At 55.3% G+C, this 18179-nt stretch overlaps 8 protein-coding genes across 8 annotated transcripts; 3 read left to right on the top strand and 5 right to left on the bottom strand.

Annotated features, from left to right (window-relative positions):
* Positions 1–290: 290 nt before the first annotated feature.
* On the bottom strand, positions 291–2887 carry L226DRAFT_610537 (uncharacterized protein). Its single transcript, XM_067686167.1, has 9 exons — positions 2729–2887; positions 2433–2675; positions 2249–2375; positions 1976–2186; positions 1823–1924; positions 1682–1765; positions 1601–1630; positions 545–1542; positions 291–507 (listed from the first exon to the last, which is right to left on the bottom strand). The coding sequence occupies exons 2-9, from the start codon at positions 2639–2641 to the stop codon at positions 451–453; spliced, it is 1818 nt and encodes a 605-aa protein (XP_067539241.1). The 5' UTR covers positions 2642–2675; positions 2729–2887; the 3' UTR covers positions 291–450.
* A 317-nt stretch (positions 2888–3204) lies between these two features.
* Positions 3205–4505, top strand: L226DRAFT_503302 (uncharacterized protein; the record flags this gene model as incomplete). The annotated part of the gene is made up of 5 exons (XM_067677927.1): positions 3205–3369; positions 3417–3701; positions 3760–3797; positions 3854–4169; positions 4221–4505. The coding sequence occupies 5 exons, from the start codon at positions 3205–3207 to the stop codon at positions 4485–4487; spliced, it is 1071 nt and encodes a 356-aa protein (XP_067539240.1). The 3' UTR covers positions 4488–4505.
* Positions 4506–5626: 1121 nt separating this feature from the next.
* Positions 5627–6933, bottom strand: L226DRAFT_456649 (Diphosphomevalonate decarboxylase; the record flags this gene model as incomplete). Its single annotated transcript, XM_067675311.1, has 3 exons — positions 5627–6538; positions 6589–6832; positions 6881–6933. 3 exons carry the CDS (start codon positions 6931–6933, stop codon positions 5627–5629), a joined length of 1209 nt encoding a protein of 402 aa, XP_067539239.1.
* Positions 6934–7829: 896 nt separating this feature from the next.
* L226DRAFT_457927 (uncharacterized protein) lies at positions 7830–10093 on the top strand (the record flags this gene model as incomplete). Its single annotated transcript, XM_067675410.1, has 4 exons — positions 7830–7871; positions 8065–9137; positions 9200–9919; positions 9991–10093. The coding sequence occupies 4 exons, from the start codon at positions 7830–7832 to the stop codon at positions 10091–10093; spliced, it is 1938 nt and encodes a 645-aa protein (XP_067539238.1).
* Positions 10094–10735: 642 nt separating this feature from the next.
* Positions 10736–11955, bottom strand: L226DRAFT_610533 (Aldo/keto reductase). The gene is made up of 6 exons (XM_067686166.1): positions 11903–11955; positions 11781–11848; positions 11706–11727; positions 11564–11644; positions 11133–11510; positions 10736–11077 (listed from the first exon to the last, which is right to left on the bottom strand). The coding sequence occupies exons 1-6, from the start codon at positions 11935–11937 to the stop codon at positions 10834–10836; spliced, it is 828 nt and encodes a 275-aa protein (XP_067539237.1). The 5' UTR covers positions 11938–11955; the 3' UTR covers positions 10736–10833.
* Positions 11956–12357: 402 nt separating this feature from the next.
* On the bottom strand, positions 12358–13589 carry L226DRAFT_531993 (uncharacterized protein). Its single transcript, XM_067680178.1, has 6 exons — positions 13316–13589; positions 13003–13256; positions 12837–12939; positions 12722–12779; positions 12538–12669; positions 12358–12476 (listed from the first exon to the last, which is right to left on the bottom strand). Exons 1-6 carry the CDS (start codon positions 13328–13330, stop codon positions 12439–12441), a joined length of 600 nt encoding a protein of 199 aa, XP_067539236.1. The 5' UTR covers positions 13331–13589; the 3' UTR covers positions 12358–12438.
* A 170-nt stretch (positions 13590–13759) lies between these two features.
* On the top strand, positions 13760–15419 carry L226DRAFT_558506 (uncharacterized protein; the record flags this gene model as incomplete). Its single annotated transcript, XM_067683244.1, has 5 exons — positions 13760–13951; positions 13997–14281; positions 14333–14370; positions 14426–14747; positions 14800–15419. 5 exons carry the CDS (start codon positions 13760–13762, stop codon positions 15229–15231), a joined length of 1269 nt encoding a protein of 422 aa, XP_067539235.1. The 3' UTR covers positions 15232–15419.
* A 929-nt stretch (positions 15420–16348) lies between these two features.
* L226DRAFT_610530 (kinase-like protein) lies at positions 16349–18161 on the bottom strand. Its single transcript, XM_067686165.1, has 5 exons — positions 17621–18161; positions 17282–17566; positions 17181–17218; positions 16809–17130; positions 16349–16750 (listed from the first exon to the last, which is right to left on the bottom strand). Exons 1-5 carry the CDS (start codon positions 17852–17854, stop codon positions 16463–16465), a joined length of 1167 nt encoding a protein of 388 aa, XP_067539234.1. The 5' UTR covers positions 17855–18161; the 3' UTR covers positions 16349–16462.
* Between the last annotated feature and the right edge of the window lie 18 nt (positions 18162–18179).

Below are 18179 nucleotides of genomic sequence, written 5' to 3'. Positions count from 1 at the left end.
AGTGTGTCCGATCTATCGACGAATCCCCGGCACCAGCTGCAGCTTACTGGCATGGCCTGTTATTGTCCTTGTTCAGTTCTCGTTGTCTCGACTACCTCTGCCGTGCCCGTGACTCCCGCCGACTCGGAGGGGGTCATATTTGAGCAAAGTCGACCAGCTTGACGTCCGTCCACCATCATTCCCTTTCTCGCTCCCTGAGAGTCACAAGTACGGCACTGCGGCCCAGCCTGATAGTCTGTGGTGTTGAGGGAGACACGAGTCGCAAGCACGCAGACTAGGATTTGAGAAAAGCCCAGCAAGCGAGTAAGTATGAGAAAGGTACATACAGTACGCATACTTGAACAGGTTCTTCAAGCCCAAGTCCAATGAATTCCTACTACGCGACTGACATAGCACTGTCCTTGTCTAATCTGCCGGAGATGGTGCGCCCGTCGAGATGGCCTGCCAGACTCAGAGCCCGCCGGACGGCCACACGTCGTCGGATGTCCAGGCTTGCGGTCGGAAGGTCTGTGACGGCGGCTCAACCAGAGATTGTGGGACTCACCTCCGGAACGACTCGGGTCAGCATCCATTGCTGCCCGTTATAGATCGTCGAGTGACTGTCGGGGAAAGTGTGGCTGATAGAACGTGTGTGTGCGGAGCGAGGGCTGACCCGTGCCTCGCACCTCGCCAGATCATCTTTCGTGACGAAGTGGTCGCCTGCCACATAACCACGCCTTGGGAGAGGGCTGAGCGAGCGGCCGCGAGTACCACGCTCCTCGAGCGTGGGACCCCGTATGTTGATATCTCGAGTACGGCCTAGCAGCTCGCCAACCACAGGATCGCGAATCTCAGGGACGAGGTTGATGGCAGGAGGGGAAAGGGGGCAGAGCGAACTCGCAGACCGGTCGCGAGGGGTATAACCGGGAGCCGGACGCATCCCACTTGATGCTTGGGACCGGTCGGGCGGCGTGCGGCCCACGCGAACCCGGAGGTCGCTGCTCGGCATGTCATGAGCTGGCAGAGAGTCCGAGGGCTGGTCGCCGAACCGGACAGAGCTTCCCCTAGGATGATTACGAATACTGCAATCATCTTTTTGAGAGGGCAGCCCGTACAGGTAGCCGGCCGAACGATCAGGAACCGCAGGCTTCAGATCTGCCGTTTTAGAGGCAGGTTCGGAGCCGGAAGTGCAATTGCGCACCTCCGTGCCCGGCTCCATGACATCTTGTGGGGTGGCGTTGCTCAGCGACCGACTATGGGCCCGCGCAATACTTGACAGAGAAGAACTAGAGCCATCTTTCGGCTCCAGACGACATGCCATGGAGCGGTTATCCTTGCAAAGGACGGCTTCAGAACGGTTGACTGGTGCTCCCGGGTGAATAGGCTTGGAGGAGGAAAATGAGTGGTCATGACTATGGTCGGCAGGAGCGCCGATCTCAAGTGTCTTCATGTCGGACGCAGTGATGACCACGTCATACCCCTGTGGATAATTTCCTACAACGGTTATGATTTCGGGAAGTGCCCCCGTGAGACTGTCACGGTCCAGGTTCCTGGTATCAACAGCTGATATATTGTAGAGTGAGCATCATATATCATAGGAGACGAGTCGCTGAGTACTCACCGCGTGGGACGAGGGTAACTGTACCGGACACTGGGGAGACAAGGTGTGAGGACATGCGTAAGTGTTGAAAAGAGCACTCACGAAGTACAGGTCGGGAGCACGCCGCTGGCGAACTTCGAGCGATATCACGATGGTCGAAGGAAAGGCGAAGCTCGCGCGAAAGGGCTTGAGTGAATACGTGAGCACGAGGGCGAAGATATGGAGGAGGCACATTGAACACACCTCCGAAGTGCAGGTTTACCTGCGAGATGCCATCAGGCTCCACCCTAACCTTGTCGAAGCGAGTTTCCAATGGATTTTCCTGCTCCGGGATTGACTCATACGCTGTTGATGCTGTCAGACGAGGACACAATCAGGAGACGATACGCGACGTACGAGGTGGTGGGTCATCTGGGTTTCGGACAACGAGTTGGGGAGTCAGGGATTGAGTGGACGAGAGCGTTGCGGGCCGGCCAGATTGCGTGTCAGAAGGAAACCCTTCGGCGTAACCTTGGTGCGCCGTGGCGGTTGCAGGGACTTGGAGAGGGGTATGGTCATACTGTCCTGATGACAATGCCGCGGCGATCCAAGCTCGACTGGAAATGGACTATGATCGTATGCAGTTCCCAGTGAGCTCTACGATTCAGAAGTATATGAATCAGTACTCACCAAGGCCTCCGTGTACAGGTTGTCAACGGCGTCAAGGTATTGACGGGACTTACGGAAAACTACCGCAGGGCTCTTCAGGACGGCTTTCCAGGTGGTCTCCGGTAGACCTGATTTAGCGTAATCTACGCTAAATAGTGCGGCGACTTTGTCAGGAATAGTCACAATCTACGCGCAAACAACTTACTACATCACAAGATCTCTTATCCGATCCCTGTCAGTTTGGGGGAGGGGCTTCCCTTTCACATTCTTCTCTATGAAATTGGCGACCTTGAGTTCTTTTCTCAGACCCCTTTTAACCATGAGTGTTGGGGAGAACTTTGAGCTGATGGCAAGTCCGACATCGAGGAGAATATTGTTGACGACTTCCGGCTCGGAGGGGGATGGTGTGATCATGTAGACAGGTCGAGTCAAATGGTAGTCGAGAAAGCTGTTTCTTTGGCGGTGAGTATCAGCGAGATGAAGGACTCGAATGAAACATACGTCGACGTTATTATATTGCATCTCCCTTTGGCCTCTCTCCGGTCGACGGAGGACTCTGAAGCAATTCGCCATGGATACAAGACAAGCTTGTGCTTCGCAACGACACAAGGGGTGAGAACACGGTTGCGATGTCTTCGTATAAGGCATCGCGTAGGAGAGCGGTGAGAAAGGGCGGGGAGGAGGTGACAGTGGTTCGAATCCGAAGTTCATGCCAAACACACAGTCTTCCGGCGCTTAGACACTGATTTTCACACGGGCGCCCACAAACCGCATTTGGCGAGGCTGGACGGACAATTGGCAGAGTGTTGGATACCCCCTCCTCCTCGGAATCGGGCGACGATACCCTTGCCCTTCCCCCCAGATACCACCATACCACCATATCCTCTTGCTGTACTATGATGAAGCCCACCATAACTTTCAGGGCATACAAACCGGAGGAAGACCCGTACCGGGACCATCCGCTAAATGGAATGAGAATGCAGCATGGTCTGCTCCCTGCAGAGTACTTCTGGCGCGAGCATCAGACCTGGCTTGCGGATGAAGGCTACATGCTACGTCCCCGCTATCGGGAAGATTGGATGCCTTCATGGCTTAATACAAAGAAAAATAGCTGGAAGTGCGAAGACAGCAGGTGCATACCGGTGAGTCCTCCTCCTCTCTTCTCTGACGGTGTACCGACGAGTCATAGCTTCCGGTCACCATGGATGCAACTCGTCTGAGAGATGGGCGAATAGTGTCCCTCAAACAGGTCAAGAAGTTTGAACACCCCATAGAAGACCAGATCATACGTTTCTTCTCGGAGGAACCCATCGCCTCTGACCTTCGTAATCATTGCGTCCCACTGTACGACGTGCTACAGTCACCGAGGAACGAGGATATTATGTTCCTTGTCATGCCGCACTTGGTTCGCATTCAGAAATACAAGTTCTCCACCGTCGGGGAAGCGTTGGAATGTTTCCGACAACTATTCGAGGTGACTCTCACGCTCTGCCTACCTATCATCCTCTCGGAACTGAATTTCAGTGAGGCAGGGTCTGCAATTCATGCATAGTCATCTCATTGCCCACTGGTAAGATATCTAAGTGAATTGACTGCATATGCTGACTTGGGCTGCCGTTCGCGCAGCGATATCCAGCATGTGAACGTCATGATGCATCCGACGCCTCTGTTGTCCGAAATAGCCCACCCCACCAAACCACACCGCAGCTACGACTTCAGGCGAAAAGTCAGAGAGTATACACGAACGGAGCGTCCTACTCGATACTACATCATCGACTTCGGTCTCTCTCGCAGGTTCTTCCCCGGCGACAATTTTATTGCACCCACGAACTTTGGGGGCGACGGGACCGTTCCTGAGTACAAGGATCCATCCGGAATGTCTAATCCGTTCCCGATTGACGTGTACCATCTCGGAAACATGATCAAAACGCACTACATGCAGGTGAGTGACGTCCTCCTGAGCATCCTATTGACAGTGCTAACTCCCGCGCAGAAGAGCTATAGTCTGAATTTCATGAGGCCTCTACTCGAGGACATGACACAGACCGACCCCGAAAAGCGGCCCACCATAGTTGAGGCCGCTGCCCGCTTCGACAAGCTGTGTACGTCACTCTCGACATGGAAGCTGCGTTCCAGGTTCGTGTACCGGAACGAATTCTTCGTCGCGAGGGTCTACAGGGCATGCCGCCATGTTGTTCGCACCTTCAGCTACGTCGCGCACGGGATCCCCGCTCTACCAACACCTTCTCCCGCAGCTTGAGCTGCTCTTGTTCGCCCTTATCGTCTGACTATCACACGATTCCATCGCTTTGTCTGCTATAATTCTATTGGTTCAAGGAGCTGGCGCACGAAGTTGTACTAGTCATCAGCTCGTAAAACTCCTCGGGACTCCGATCATCTTGGGGTTCCTGGGCGCACTTCGCGGATGTCGCTCGAAGAGCAATGTGTTGGTCTACCGTCATCTTAGCACGAAGGCGAGTGTAACCAAGGCTACTACATCATAGAAGTCCAACTGACCTTGTGGAGGATACTGCTTAGCCAATCGACGGGAACAATAAATGCTGTCATGTGGTCGCGCATGCTGTCCTCGGTTAACCATAAGCTGTACTGCCAGAGCCATGGGGCGTACCTCAAGCTGTGAGAGTTCGATGGATTATGACTCCTTGTTGACTTCTTTGCGCTCAAAACGAGAACAATAGTACAAGGCCCATTCCAAGGAACAAACCAAGGTGCCTACGTCGTCTTCTCACGCCGCCCACACCCGACGTCGCAGACGACGCTGTCACCGGTTGCTCTCCCGATTATCTAGAGCCCTCTACATACATACTTCACGCGAGCACCCACAACTACGATCTGGCGCGGACGGTCGAACCAAACAAGTGGCAACCTCTCATGCTGGTACCGCAATGGATCTGCTGGGACCTGCTTCGAACTTCACCCTGCTCCCCTAACCATGGAAGACCGCGCAGACCATTCCATTCCTCTGACCCCTTGGAAGGATCAGTAATACCAAATTCTTCTGGTGCGATCATCACAAAGTGGACTGCGACCGGGAGACCCGCTCTATTAGCCGCTGTACGAATCCCCGCAGGCAAATGTTTGACGCCTGTTTGACGCCGCTTCCTTAACCATGAGTCATCTTAGTCGTAGGGGTGTGTACTACAGGGATGGAATCATCTTGACGTGATCGCGAGTAGTTCATGGTATTGACTGGTCGTGTGGACACATCGTCCACACTGTGCTGCGGTGGCGACTTGGTGTTTCCCGTCTTGACTGTATCACGGTTTGTTTGTATACCTGGACATTGACCGTCTCCCGCGAACGGAGTCCCGATAAACCTCTAGAGCAATGTGACCTATATAAATACAGCACGATTCTCAATCCTGAAGTAGTCGTACATCATGCCTTCAAGGGCAGACCATCGGAACCCAGCAGCGCCTCCTCGGCACCAAGAGTGCGAGGACCATCGCCGACACGGGTGTGGATGAGGCCCTTGACCGCACCAACACCGTATGGCTTCGCAACACCCTCGTTGAAGCCCTCCACGACCTTGCCCTGGACGCCGGCAGCACCGAAGAGCTCGAAGGGATCCTTGAACTTGTCGGCCTGAGGGAAGTACTTCACGATGAGCTCAACGATCTCCTTGATGTTCTCCTTCGGCGCGTAGATGACCGCGTTCGGGCCCGCATCGTACGTGTACGCAGCCTTCAGCTTGCCACCGTTTGCGACGGCAACACGGTTGTACTCGACAATGAGCGCAATGATCGCGCGCGAAACGTCGTTCATGTAGAAGATCGGGGGGTCGGTGTCGAGCGCGACGGCGTGAAACTGGTTCGAGTCCTGCATCGTGATGCGCGCAAAGGTGTCAAAGTCGCGCGCGAGGATGGCCTTGGAGATCGCAGCCATGCGCTCGGGGACGACGTGCTTGATGCGGTGCTGGAGGAGCGGGGAGGTCTCGACGGTGCGCTGCATGCCTGAGGTCGAGGACGTGCCCTTCTTCTCGTCGTTCACGACACAGATGAGCGCGTGGATGTCCGGCCAATGCTCGCGCGGGGCAATCTCCACGGCGTACGAGTCGGCGCCGTCTGCGCGCTCGCCCATCTGCCACGCGACGAAGCCGCCGAATAGCGAACGGCATGCGGAGCCTGAGCCCTGCCGCGCGATGAGCGAGAGCTGCGAGGCATCGGTGGAGAGCTGGTAGAGGGCGGAGAGGGACGCGACGAGAGCGGCGAAGCCGGACGCAGACGAGGCGAGGCCTGCCGCGGTCGGGAAGTTGTTGCGCGAGGAGATGTGCACGGGGAAGCTGGAGATCTTTCGAGGCGTTGGCATCCATATGGATTTATGAGAATGGCCGGGCTCACCTTGGGCAGACTCGAGTCCTTCTCCTCCAACTGTTTCCGGAGAGCCTTCATCTCCTTGATACACGTCGCAAGGCGGCCGCCATCCTTAATCTCCTCCTCGACACCGTTCAGCCAGAGCCTGTCCTTCTGGAACGAGGGGTCCGCGCGGGAGGTTGTCGTAGACCGCAGATGGTCCTGATCGAGGGTGACGGAGAGAGAGGAGTTGGTGGGAAGGATGAGCTTTGTGTCGCGCTTTCCCCAGTACCTGGACGGTGTCAATCGCTGCGAAGATCTACAGGATCAAGACACGGACTTTATGCATGCGATGTTGACGGGGGCGGATGCGGTGGCTTGGTAGACAGTCATGGCGTCGTGGAGGTTAGGTTTGGAGAGATGGCGAAGGGGAATAGGCGGTTTAAGTAGCCTCGAGGAGAACTCATTGCACGATGTCTTGAAATCGTGAAATCGTACGGCTTGTAGGTGCGAATTGCCTTATATGGGCAACGGAGATCTCCACCATGGCAATTTACGCTGGACGCAGGCGACGAAACACGGACAGATGGCAGCCATTTGTCGTGGAGAGCCGCGCAGATTGTGGCATGTTCATGGGCACTCGAATGTCCTCGACTTATCGTTGCTGCGAAGGAAGAGAGCAAGTTCCGAGGCCGGGGACACTGGGGGAGCGGGGTGGCTTAGTCAGCATCGGGCGCCCGGATTGCTGTGCTCGTCATGGTCGGCGGAAGTGACAAACACTCCACGCTCGCTGTTCTTCACGACGACCACGACCATCCCGACGCCGACGACTTGTCCGTTTTCTCTGTTTCAATAGTCGTTCTCTCCTCTTCTTTCTCCTCTTCCTCCCCGTCCCTCCCTCCTTCCTTCCTTCCAGAGTGGCGACCCTCACCGCCAATGCCATGTTCTATCCTCAACAATCCCCGGGCATTGCCCACAAGCTCCCCACCCACAACCATCCAGGCCAGGTGCACGACCAGTCGCCATGGGCCAGACACCCCGTGTTTGGCCCTGCCAACAACGGCCAGCCCCCAACCTCCCCCGCCTATCCTCTCTTCACCCATGCGAACGGCACTATGACCGCGATGCAACACCATCCCCACCAGCATATGCCCGGGCCCCTCACACACCATCACCACCAGAACTCCCTTTCTCACCCACACTATCCGTCGCCACCCAACGGAACCGCGCTGCAGGGCCCTCACGGAGCTTTGGGACAGGGTGGCTCACCCGGGGCGATAGCGATGCAGATGATGACTCCCCATTGGCAGCAGCAGTTGCTCAAGTACGAGGTACGTTTTCAATTCCCTCTCTTCTCATGATATGCACCCGATAAGCTGCGGCATGCATCGTCGTGTGCGCTCCTTCATTCTTCGACTGCCCCCTAAAATACCGCGCGCGCGCAGTTTGCATTGTTTTTGCCTTCTACGTGTTGCTTTTCCAATCTTTTGGAGTTCTGCTTACATATGGCTCCCTCTAATATAGATGGTACGTGCTGCAAAATCGCCACACCATCGAGCACGCGCAAGCGCCATGGCCGCGCGTACAGTCCACAAGTCGGCCATTCCAATCACGAACCCCAACGCGGTCAAGCCTCCGGAGACCAACGGAGTCGCTAAGGATGGGGAGGCAGGTATCACTACGTCTCCCTCTGCCAAGTCGCAAGCTGCGTCGGAGTCGTCTCCAACCATCGCGAGCGCCCTCGCCAACCACCCATCATCCACTGTCGCGCCTGTTGAGACCTCTCGACCAACGGCCCCCAAACCCCCAGGGAACACCTGGCAGTCGTTGGACATGGGTGGCGTGGGTATTAAGAACATCCCGCCCACGTCTGGACTCTTCGGCTTCTCGTTCCTCACCACCCTTTACCTCAATCACAACCAGCTCGATGCCATCCCCCCTCAGATCTCCAAACTCCGCCACCTTGAGCTCCTGGATCTGTCATGTAACCTGCTGACAACCGTTCCCCCGGAACTCGGCATGCTTACGTCCTTGAAGGAGCTGTACTTGTTCGACAACCAATTACGGACAATACCTCCGGAGCTCGGGACTCTGCACCAGCTCCAGACGATTGGAATCGAGGGGAATCCATTGGAGCCGTCCCTAAAGCAGATTGTGCAGAAGGACGGTACGCCCGCCCTCATCTCATACCTCCGCGACTCGTGCCCCATCCCCGCACCCCCTCCCGAACGCGTCTGGAAACACTTCGTGGCACAACCAGAACGAGAGAACGACCCGTCTTCCGAGTCATTTTCCCTTCTGTCCTACAACATCCTCTGCGAGCGTTGTGCGACAGAGCGCCTATACGGGTACACGCCGTCCTGGGCCTTACAGTGGGATTACCGGAAGGAGCTTATCCTCAGTGAGGTCCTTTCGCACAATGCGGACTTCATCTGTCTCCAAGAGGTCGACAATGCGCAGTACGAGGAGTACTTCCTTAAGCACTTGGAACAGCATGAATACGAGGGTGTACACTGGTCGAAGGGTCGGTATAAGAACATGACTGAGCAGGAACGGCGTCTGATGGATGGGTGTGCTACCTTCTACAAGGCGTCCAAGTGAGTGGCCTATTCTTCAAAGTTCAATATCGGAATGCACTGATTCACTTTTTGTTTGCCAGGTACACGCTCGTCGAGAAGCACCTCATTGAGTTCAGTCAAGTGGCGATGCAGCGCCAGGACTTCAAGAAGACAGACGACATGTTCAACCGTGTCCTGGGCAAGGACCACATGGCCGTCGTGACGCTGCTCGAGAATAAGGAGACGGGTACGCGGATCATCATTGCGAACGCGCATATACATTGGGACCCGCAATATCGCGATGTCAAGCTCGTCCAGGTCGCGCTACTCGTCGAGGAGGTGGAGAAGATCGCGCAGAGCTTCGCGAAGTATCCTCCTCGGCTTCCCCCAGCTCCTTCATCCGCCGGCTCCGCGACTACGCCCTCCACGGGCGAGAACAACGCGTCGTCACGCCCTCCACCAGCCTACACTGACGGCTACCAGATTCCCATCATCCTCTGTGGAGATTACAACTCAATCCGGCAGAGCGGCGTGTACGAATTCCTTTCGACCGGTGTCATTCCGCCCGACCACGAGGACTTCATGCATCATACCTACGGACGGTACACGACGGAGGGCTTGCGGCACCGCCTGCAACTGAAGAGTGCATACGCAGCTGGCGGGGAGTTGTCGATGACGAACCACACGCCGAGCTTCAAGGGCGCGATCGACTACATCTGGTACACGACTCCGAATCTGTCCGTGAATTCGGTGCTCAGCGAGGTGGACCACGATTACCTGGACAAGGTGGTGGGCTTCCCGAACGCTCACTTCCCATCAGAGTACGTCGTTACCTTCTTTGTATGTCACGGACTGTGGCTGATGGCGTCTCGTCTATGTTGTACTATATCAGTCACATCTGTATCGGAGCGGACTTCCGTGTGCGCCCTCCCCGAGAAGCGCAGCCCGTTCGTCCACCGCCGGTGTTCCCGGAGTCCTCGCGTTCGCATACGTAGGGTGTCTGGTACATTGTACCTGAGTTTGGTCTGTGCACCCCCACTCCCACCGCTACCCCGCCACGCGTTTCATTTGTGCATATTCTTTTCTTGTAAATACTACACACTTCTCGCTCTGCTTTGCCGGTGTAGGCCGACGGGCGGTCCTTCCTTAGCCCTTAACCTTTCCTTCACTGTTAGTGGAACCACAGCGCGGCGTTTGTTTGTCCTGTTGTTGTTCTTCGCCTGGTTCCCGCTGCGAACATGCATTTGTGTGTCTCGGCTAGGCTGTGATTGTGTTATTTCTTTATTTCACTCCGTTTGTTCTATCCCGCGCCTCCCTCACCCCTTCCCCCTCCCCTTCCCCTTTCCCCCTCACTCACTCTTAACCCCCTCCTCTCTTCCGCACCCTGTGACCCCTAGCCCTGTTCCCTGTCCCCTGTTCCTTGTTTCTCCCCTCTCGCCCTCTCACTCGTCGTGTCTGTCCGTCCGTCTGCTTGCTTTCCCGTGTTGGTACATACATACTCTGTCGCGTTCGACCACTCTGCAAAACTGTAGCATGTGCGTGTACGGCTGTCTCTTGTTCAATATAAAGTTCCTTTCAAATCTCATTCTGTCGAGGACAAGCCACAACATGGTTGATCCTTCACTGCGAACCCAACTGTGGTACGGTTTATACTATATCTATGGATATTCACATATATTCACAGCTTGACGATTCTCCTACAGGTAGTATACACTCGTGTTTCACTGTGTACTCGTCAGTCCCGGATAATCTTGAGTACGTTCTCCACCAGAGGCTGCACATCGCTGAAATCGAGCTTCTCCACAGCGAGCGCCTCGTCCATGTGCTGCTCGTTCGTTGTTCCGCATAGCGGCGTCACGCCGTGCGTCTGAGCAATCTTGAAGAGGACTTGTGCATCGGTGCACCCCTTCGCGCTGCTTATTGCGCGCATGGCGGGATGGCTCAGGAGGCTCGGTGAGCCGGACAGAGTCCAGAACGACCTGGGCGGTCAGCTATTAGTTTCCAGCGAAGGTAGTAGACGTTGCGCGAACGCACTGGTACTGGATCCCGTGCTTGACGCAATACGCCCATACGTCGTTATTCCACTGGTTTCCCTCGAACCAGCGGTTCTGCACGACGTCCGGGCGCCGCCCGCCCTCGCGCTCGAGCGTCTCGAGGATCGCGACGTCGTACGTGTTGCTCACGCCGATCTTGTGCACCACGCCCGACGCCTGTAGAGAGACGAGCGTGCGCCACGCGGTGACTGTTTGTGCGATGGAGCCGAGGGGAGAGTGCAGGAGGAGGCCGTCTAGGTAGGAAGTACGTAGGTTCTTGAGCGAGGTCTGGACGGAGGCTTGGATCTGCTCCGGGATGTCGGCGCGCGGGTCGTATGGGAGCGGCTGGGACTGATCTTGCCCGCCAACGGGAGTGTACCTGGAAAGAAGGTAGGTGAGCGAGCATTATGTGTGAGGAAAGGGGAGACATACTTGGTCTGTATGTACAGGTCCTCTCTCTTAAACCCATGCGCGTCGTAGAGGGCCTGAAGTGCAGCCCCAACGAGGTCTTCCCTGGGGGGTGCGTCGTGCAAGCGTGAACGTCATGTGTTTGACTCGATACTGCGCTACGCACCTATAATGCTTGGGCTGGCATGCTTCACGTCGGAATGTTCAGCGGACGTTCTCCCATGCGCTAATAGCTACCTACCAGTGTCGATCGCCCGGAAGCCGTGGAGGACTGCGCTCACGACGAGCGCGGTCGTGCGTTCCTTCTTCCTGGACAAGCATAGTTAGCTCAGACAGTCTTTTGAACCTTGCTACATTGCTTACCAGGCGGTTCCATAGATAATCTTGGTGGCTGCCATGGTGGTCTTTCGGAAAGTTGGAGAGGAGAATGGTTGGTCAGCCACCGGGATATGCCGTCGTGACGTCAAGGACGAGCGCTAGATCGACCTGGACATCCTCAGCTCCAGTACGCTCTTCGCTCATAAAGTCCTCATTAACACGGCCGCTTAGGATGTTCCACACTTTTGTCGTCTGCTTCTGTCTGTACAATACATGCGCGACATCATAAGTCCGGAACGAGTTCTCGGTAATAGACGAATTGGCGTGCTCAGGCACGGTCCTATCTCCACCCAGTATGATATCTCGAGGTGATGTCTTGGTCGGCGAGTACTGGCATGACAGAGCGAAGCCGATGAAGGAGTAGTTTGAGGGTCGTGAAGTGCGGCTGTGCTTGCGTACTCTGCGAGCATGCTCTGAGCTTCAACCACTTTGTGTTTCCAGACGTGTACCGAGAGAGTGTGCAGTATTGTGCTACGTACATACAGGCCAAGAATAACGCAATATGTCGTGAGGTTTCTCCCCTATGTCCCTGGTCCGGGATGTAATGGCTGCATGAGAACTGTAGTAGAGACTTCGATCAGTTGCGAGTGCTAGGAAGAAGTAAATCAGAAAAAACCAACGTGTTCTTCCTGACAGCGCGATGGGGTCCGGTGGACCGGATTCGATCCAAACTGCACGCGGGTTGAAACCGGGGTCTGACTGCTGCAGGCTTGCATGCGCAGATTCTTGCTCAGCAGGCGTGGGGGAAATGTCTATCTAATCCGTCGAGAACTCAATATTGACTCGCAGGAAAAACACACTCACCAGGAACGTAAGTGACTCCTTCCTCCCGCCTTTCCTGTTTTGCTTTCCGGGAGCTTCGCTGTAGAAATGCGGGAGTGAGCTCATGAGTATCGTGTGAAACCATTTCAAGACTTACCAACGCGGACGTACGGTATCTCCTTGCTACATGCTTGACATCGCGCGACTCGGTGACAGACCAGCTGTCTCGATCGAGCATGTCTTCCATATACTCGAAAACGCTAAAGGAAAAGCAGAATTGTCATGGGCCTGTCGGAGGGGAGACGATGTAAAGAATAACGCACTCTCTGCCCTCCTTCACAAGCTTAGCGTATTCCTCCTTGCCCTTCCACTCCGGATAATTGTTGCCGATCTCTTCCACGTATTCCCCGCCTTCATCGTGATACTCCTGCGCCCGGTTGAGCTGGTAGTTCGCGCTGAAGCGCTTCAGAGGTCCGAGGAGGGGGCTGGGGCTTTTTGGCAGACGACCGTTGTTGCGCTTGGACGCATCAGGCTTCAGTGGAGTCTTATCTCTGTCTGTTGGCGCCTTCCAGGCGAACCGTTGTAATAATCATGGGATTAGCTGCGATCTCCGTACGTCGGAACGCATTCACATACTGATGACTGAGACATGGGACGTTGGTCTAGGAGACAGGTTGTTGGAGCACGGCTTGCAGACTGCACTGAGGAATCGGATAGCGGGGCCAGCCATGGTTACGTGCAGGTCTCCAGGTGCTTTAGAAGGGCGGGGTTACTGCCTCGGCGCATGATGCGAAAGTGAGCCTGAGAGAGATGCGCAGAGAACAATGGTTGCCTGAGCCGTCCGCCTATGTGTCTTGTACGACTAGGAATGTACACGACCTCGAAGTGGACCAGCGAGGCGCCGCGGTGGCAGGTGGCAAAGGGCTGGCGTCTACACCTGTGCACCCACAAATGCCTATATTTGGATAAATACGACCAGGAACGGGGCCATTGTTCAACCACGTGGGCGGCGCGTTCAGCGGCGGCGTTGGATGATCGCGTTCACCAACCTCTCTTCCTTCCTCCATCCTGCGTCCCGTTATGAGCCAGCCTCAGACCGACCCTGCCAAGCGCGGTCTTCTCTCAGAGAGGGAGATATTTTGGCGCGACCGACATGACTGGCTGAAGAAACGCGGATACGAATTGCGTCCCCGATTCCGCCCCGGCTGGACTCCGTCGTGGAAAGGGACGAAGAAGACAATAATTTCTTGCGAAGATGGCATGCGACTCATGGTGTGTAATGTGCTGGTCTAAATCTATCTTGCTGACTCAATGTAGCACACACAAGTCATCGACGCGGTCAGGACGAAGGACGACGAGATGGTCGCCATCAAGCAAATAGACAGGTCCGACCATCCATACGAAGTAGAGATCGGACGCTACTTGACCACACCACCGCTATCTGACAACCCTCGGAATCACTGCGTTCCTTACCTCGAGGTGCTCCAGGATCCTTATGTCGCCAATATCCAACTAGTTGTTATGCCTCTCCTACGAGAGTACAACGACCCGCCGTTTACTACTGTCGGTGAGGCAGTCGAGTTCTTCCACCAAGCTTTTGAGGTATGTATCCATCGCGTTTATATGTGTTTCCTTGGTTGACATCTTCCTTAGGGCCTCCAGTTCATGCACGCACACCACGTAGCGCACCGGTATGTGCTTACTCGTGGGCGTTCGCAGCGATGTGCTGATCACGACACATGCTAGAGATATCATGATGCTCAATATTATGATGGACTCTAAGCCCATACTTCCTCACATGTTCCACCCCACTGCCACCCAAAAGACGCGGGACTTCAGTAACTACGTCCGACCGTATACGCGCACGGCGCGCCCGGTCAGGTATTACTTGACGGATCTGGGATTGTCAAGACGGTATAGTCCGGAAGAACCTAATCCGCTCGAGGCGCCAATATTTGGAGGCGATAAGTCTGTGCCAGAGTTTCGGAAGGACCCGTATGCGCCCGCGAATCCGTTCCGTACGGATGTTTACTACATGGGCAACTTGGTTAGGGAGGACTTCCTGCAGGTGCGATCAGCCCGCTGCTCTCCTGATCGCAAACCATAACGCACATCAACAGCTGTACAAGAACCTCGTCTTCATGGAGCCTCTGGTCGCACGCATGGTCCAAGACACGCCAGAGGCGCGTCCCACCATGGATGAAGTTGTCGCAGAGTTCAAGTCTATCGCATCGAAACTGAGTAGCTTTCAGCTCCGGTCGCGCTTAGTATGGCGTCGCGACGGCGCGCTCATGAATTTCATCAAGACCGTCCACCACACATCTGTCCGCACCATCCCTCACGTTCTCACTCGATGCCCTGCGCGACCCACTCCGAAGTCGTCAACCTTGTTGACCAATGTTACGGCGAGAGCTCCTCATCCAACACCGGATGGCGAATCGGAGCCGATATCGAGCACCGTTACCTCTCCTCTAGCTGAGACCTCGACGCCGCCCGCTGTCGAAGCACCCCCGCATCTTCCGGATGAAGTCGCGGCGCAGCCCCCAACGTAGTCGCTACTTTCACTCTACGGCGCTGCTACGTCCAACGACTCTTGTCATGCCCCATCGCCAATGGGGACGGCTGGTCGTATCCCAGTGGAATCATCGTTACAGAGTCGCATCACGACTGTTGCCTTGATATACCCTCCTTGCATCCAGTCTGCTATCGCTGTGACTGTCCGCATCCGCTCGCTACCACCTCTAGTCCTAGCCATTGCTGTGATCTGTATTCTGCTATTCTGTACAATATGATGCTAATACGATACCGACTGTATGATCCTCTTACCGCAGCGTGCAACTTGATCATACCGATCATAGCAGCCCGATCCTGGTTTCCGGCTCACCGCAAACGTCGCAGTGCGTAAGGCTACATGTCTGCACACTTTGTAGATGCCGGGGAATGACTGCCCTTGCAAACCATAACCACAGCTTCCCTTCCACCAACGTGGGGGAGAGCGTCCAGTGGCCGAAGCACGCCCTTGCCTCTCCAATAGCCGATCTCTTCGACCGTATGATATCATCGCACAATGTCGACAGGGGGGCTTCAGCAGCTCTGCATGTTAGTATCGGTCGTCGGTGTCCGAAAGCCAGACAGATTGAGACTGTGACGGCGCACATACACACGAAGTCCTGGCAAACAACCTGGTGCGCGCCGCATTAGCATAGTCGCCGAGTGTCATCTAAGGGGGCGTAGCGAAGAGACAATCACAGCTTCCAGCGCTGTCTGTAAGCGACGTTTTTTCAGCAGGGTAGGCGTTGTTCGAGGATGCGGGGTCAGGGTGTGGCATGGTTACGAGAGCCAAACGAAGCCCGATCCTTGCCGCGGACTGCTCAGCTCGGGCTCTCACGTCCGTGGTTAAGCGAAACTTGTGAGTGATATCGTCCTTTGTTCTGTCCAATGTTCCTGTCCATTAGCTTGATTCCCTTGATCTAGAAGGTATGGGCGCACGCATTCGGCGCCGCCGCCCGAACCGCCTACACAATAAGCCCCATTTTGAAACTCGCAACTCGGAGGCGCACACCATGAGTCGTCGCGCACATGGATGAGAACTTGAAACATGGCAGGGCCAGAAGGTCATTGCTGAATGTTACGTTGGTTGGAACATCAGGCGGGACAACCGAATGAAGTGACGGTATATGTTGTTATATTCGTCCCAACAAAACTACAACAACGGTGTATGACTCGCAGGGGGCGAGAGCCTAGCGAGAAGGTAGATCAGATACAATGGTACTCCTGGCCGAGTCAGAAGGTAGATGCGCGCGAGGGCAAAGAGGGAGGGATGGGAAGAGCGGGAAGGCCGCGATAGCGGTACTTCGCGGTCCGGATGACATGGCGACAAGCCCGGTACATCCTGCCAACGAGGAACTCCTTCCGGTACACGAACCGCGACCGTAGCGTCCATTCGGAGAGCGATATGCGCAGCTCTTCAAAGTGCTTGAAGGCCTCATCTATTGTTGGCCGCTCCTCGGGAACCTTGCGTGTCATATCATCTATGAGAGGCTTCAAAAAGTCCAGGCTGCCACGACTCTCCTGAGATAGATTGTTAGCACTTCAAGCTGTGGCAATCAAACAGGAGGAACAGACGCACGTCCATGAACCATTCGCGAATCATGTTGCCGAGGCAGTAGACGTCAATCGCGAACGGATTGGACACAGCGCGCGAGGGATCCTTGTACTCGGGAACGGACTTGTCCCCGCCGTAAGATACCGGCGCAACCAGTTCGTCCCCAGGCGAGAATCTGCGCGACAGACCGAAGTCGATGATATGGTATCTGGTAGGGAATTCGGTACGAGTCCGTCGCTTGACCTTGCGCTTGAAGTCGTAGCTGCGTTGATTACGGCGTGCAGGATGCGGAATTTCCGAGAGTAACGGAGTAGGCTCCATGAGGAAGTTCACCACGTGGATGTCGCTGGGCGCGGCATTGACATTAGAATATGTATAAAAGGCCAGGTAACTCACCAGTGAGCAACGAGGTGATGGTGAATGAATTGCAAACCCTGCAAGGAGCTTCCCATCAGCTTACCGACAGAGAGTCGAGGGAGTAGTAAGGCTCAGCTCACCTCGAAGAGTTGACGGAAACACTCAACGGCCTCTCCCACCGTGACGAATTTGTATTCATGTGTGCGAACGAGGTATGGCATCACCAACAACGTTATGTTCGAATCCAGTGGAGACTGGAGAACGTCATAGAGAGGGACGGTGCGGTTGTGAGGATCGGACGCGAGAGGTTCAGTAGAGAAGAGACGAATTATACTCTCTTCCGAGGGAGTGTAACTCTTCTCGACCTTCTTGATCGCGACAATTTGCCCGTCGGATATCCGGGTCGCATCTATTATGGACGAACGCTACAGCGGGTCGTGGTGAGCAGCTTCAGATGACATTGGCAGTGCATTGCTTACCAGTATAGAGTTTCCATCTTCACACCGGAAGTACAGCTTGTCTGTATTCAGCCACGATGGTTGCCAGTCTTCTCGCCACCTGGGGCGGAGCAAGTAACCAGCGTCCGCAAGCCATTGCTGGTGCTCCCTCCAGAAAAAGTCCTTCTCGAACAGGCCGCCCTCCACGTTCTTGTAATAGAGGGGATGGTCTTTGTGGGGATCCTCCTTCCTCGGCGGACGTGAGTAATCGGTCATGGTAAGTCAGGGGAGGGGGAAGGGGGGGGACGCCGGAAGTGGGGGAAGGGTAGAGCCTGCGACTCCGAGTCCGAGTCGTCGTGGATTGTCTGATCGGCATATTCCCCGGTTTGTTTTGTGGGCGCGCGTGTGAAAGACCGAAGACAATAGTATTTGGTGGGACATTTGGTACGAGTGCGCTAGTCAGCCTTGCGTTTGGGGTTGTTGTTGCCTCTCTCGGTGCGTCTAGTAGAACGAGGTCGCCCAAGTTTCTCGAGGAAACCGAGTTAGTCCATGAGCTAGGCAAGGAGAGAACAGCGGATAGGAAAGCGGGGACGATGGCGTC

Source organism: Lentinus tigrinus (genome assembly GCF_003813185.1).
Source record: "Lentinus tigrinus ALCF2SS1-7 unplaced genomic scaffold L226scaffold_5, whole genome shotgun sequence".
Taxonomy (NCBI): Eukaryota; Fungi; Basidiomycota; class Agaricomycetes; order Polyporales; family Polyporaceae; genus Lentinus; species Lentinus tigrinus.
This window is presented reverse-complemented; position numbering and strand designations above follow the sequence as displayed.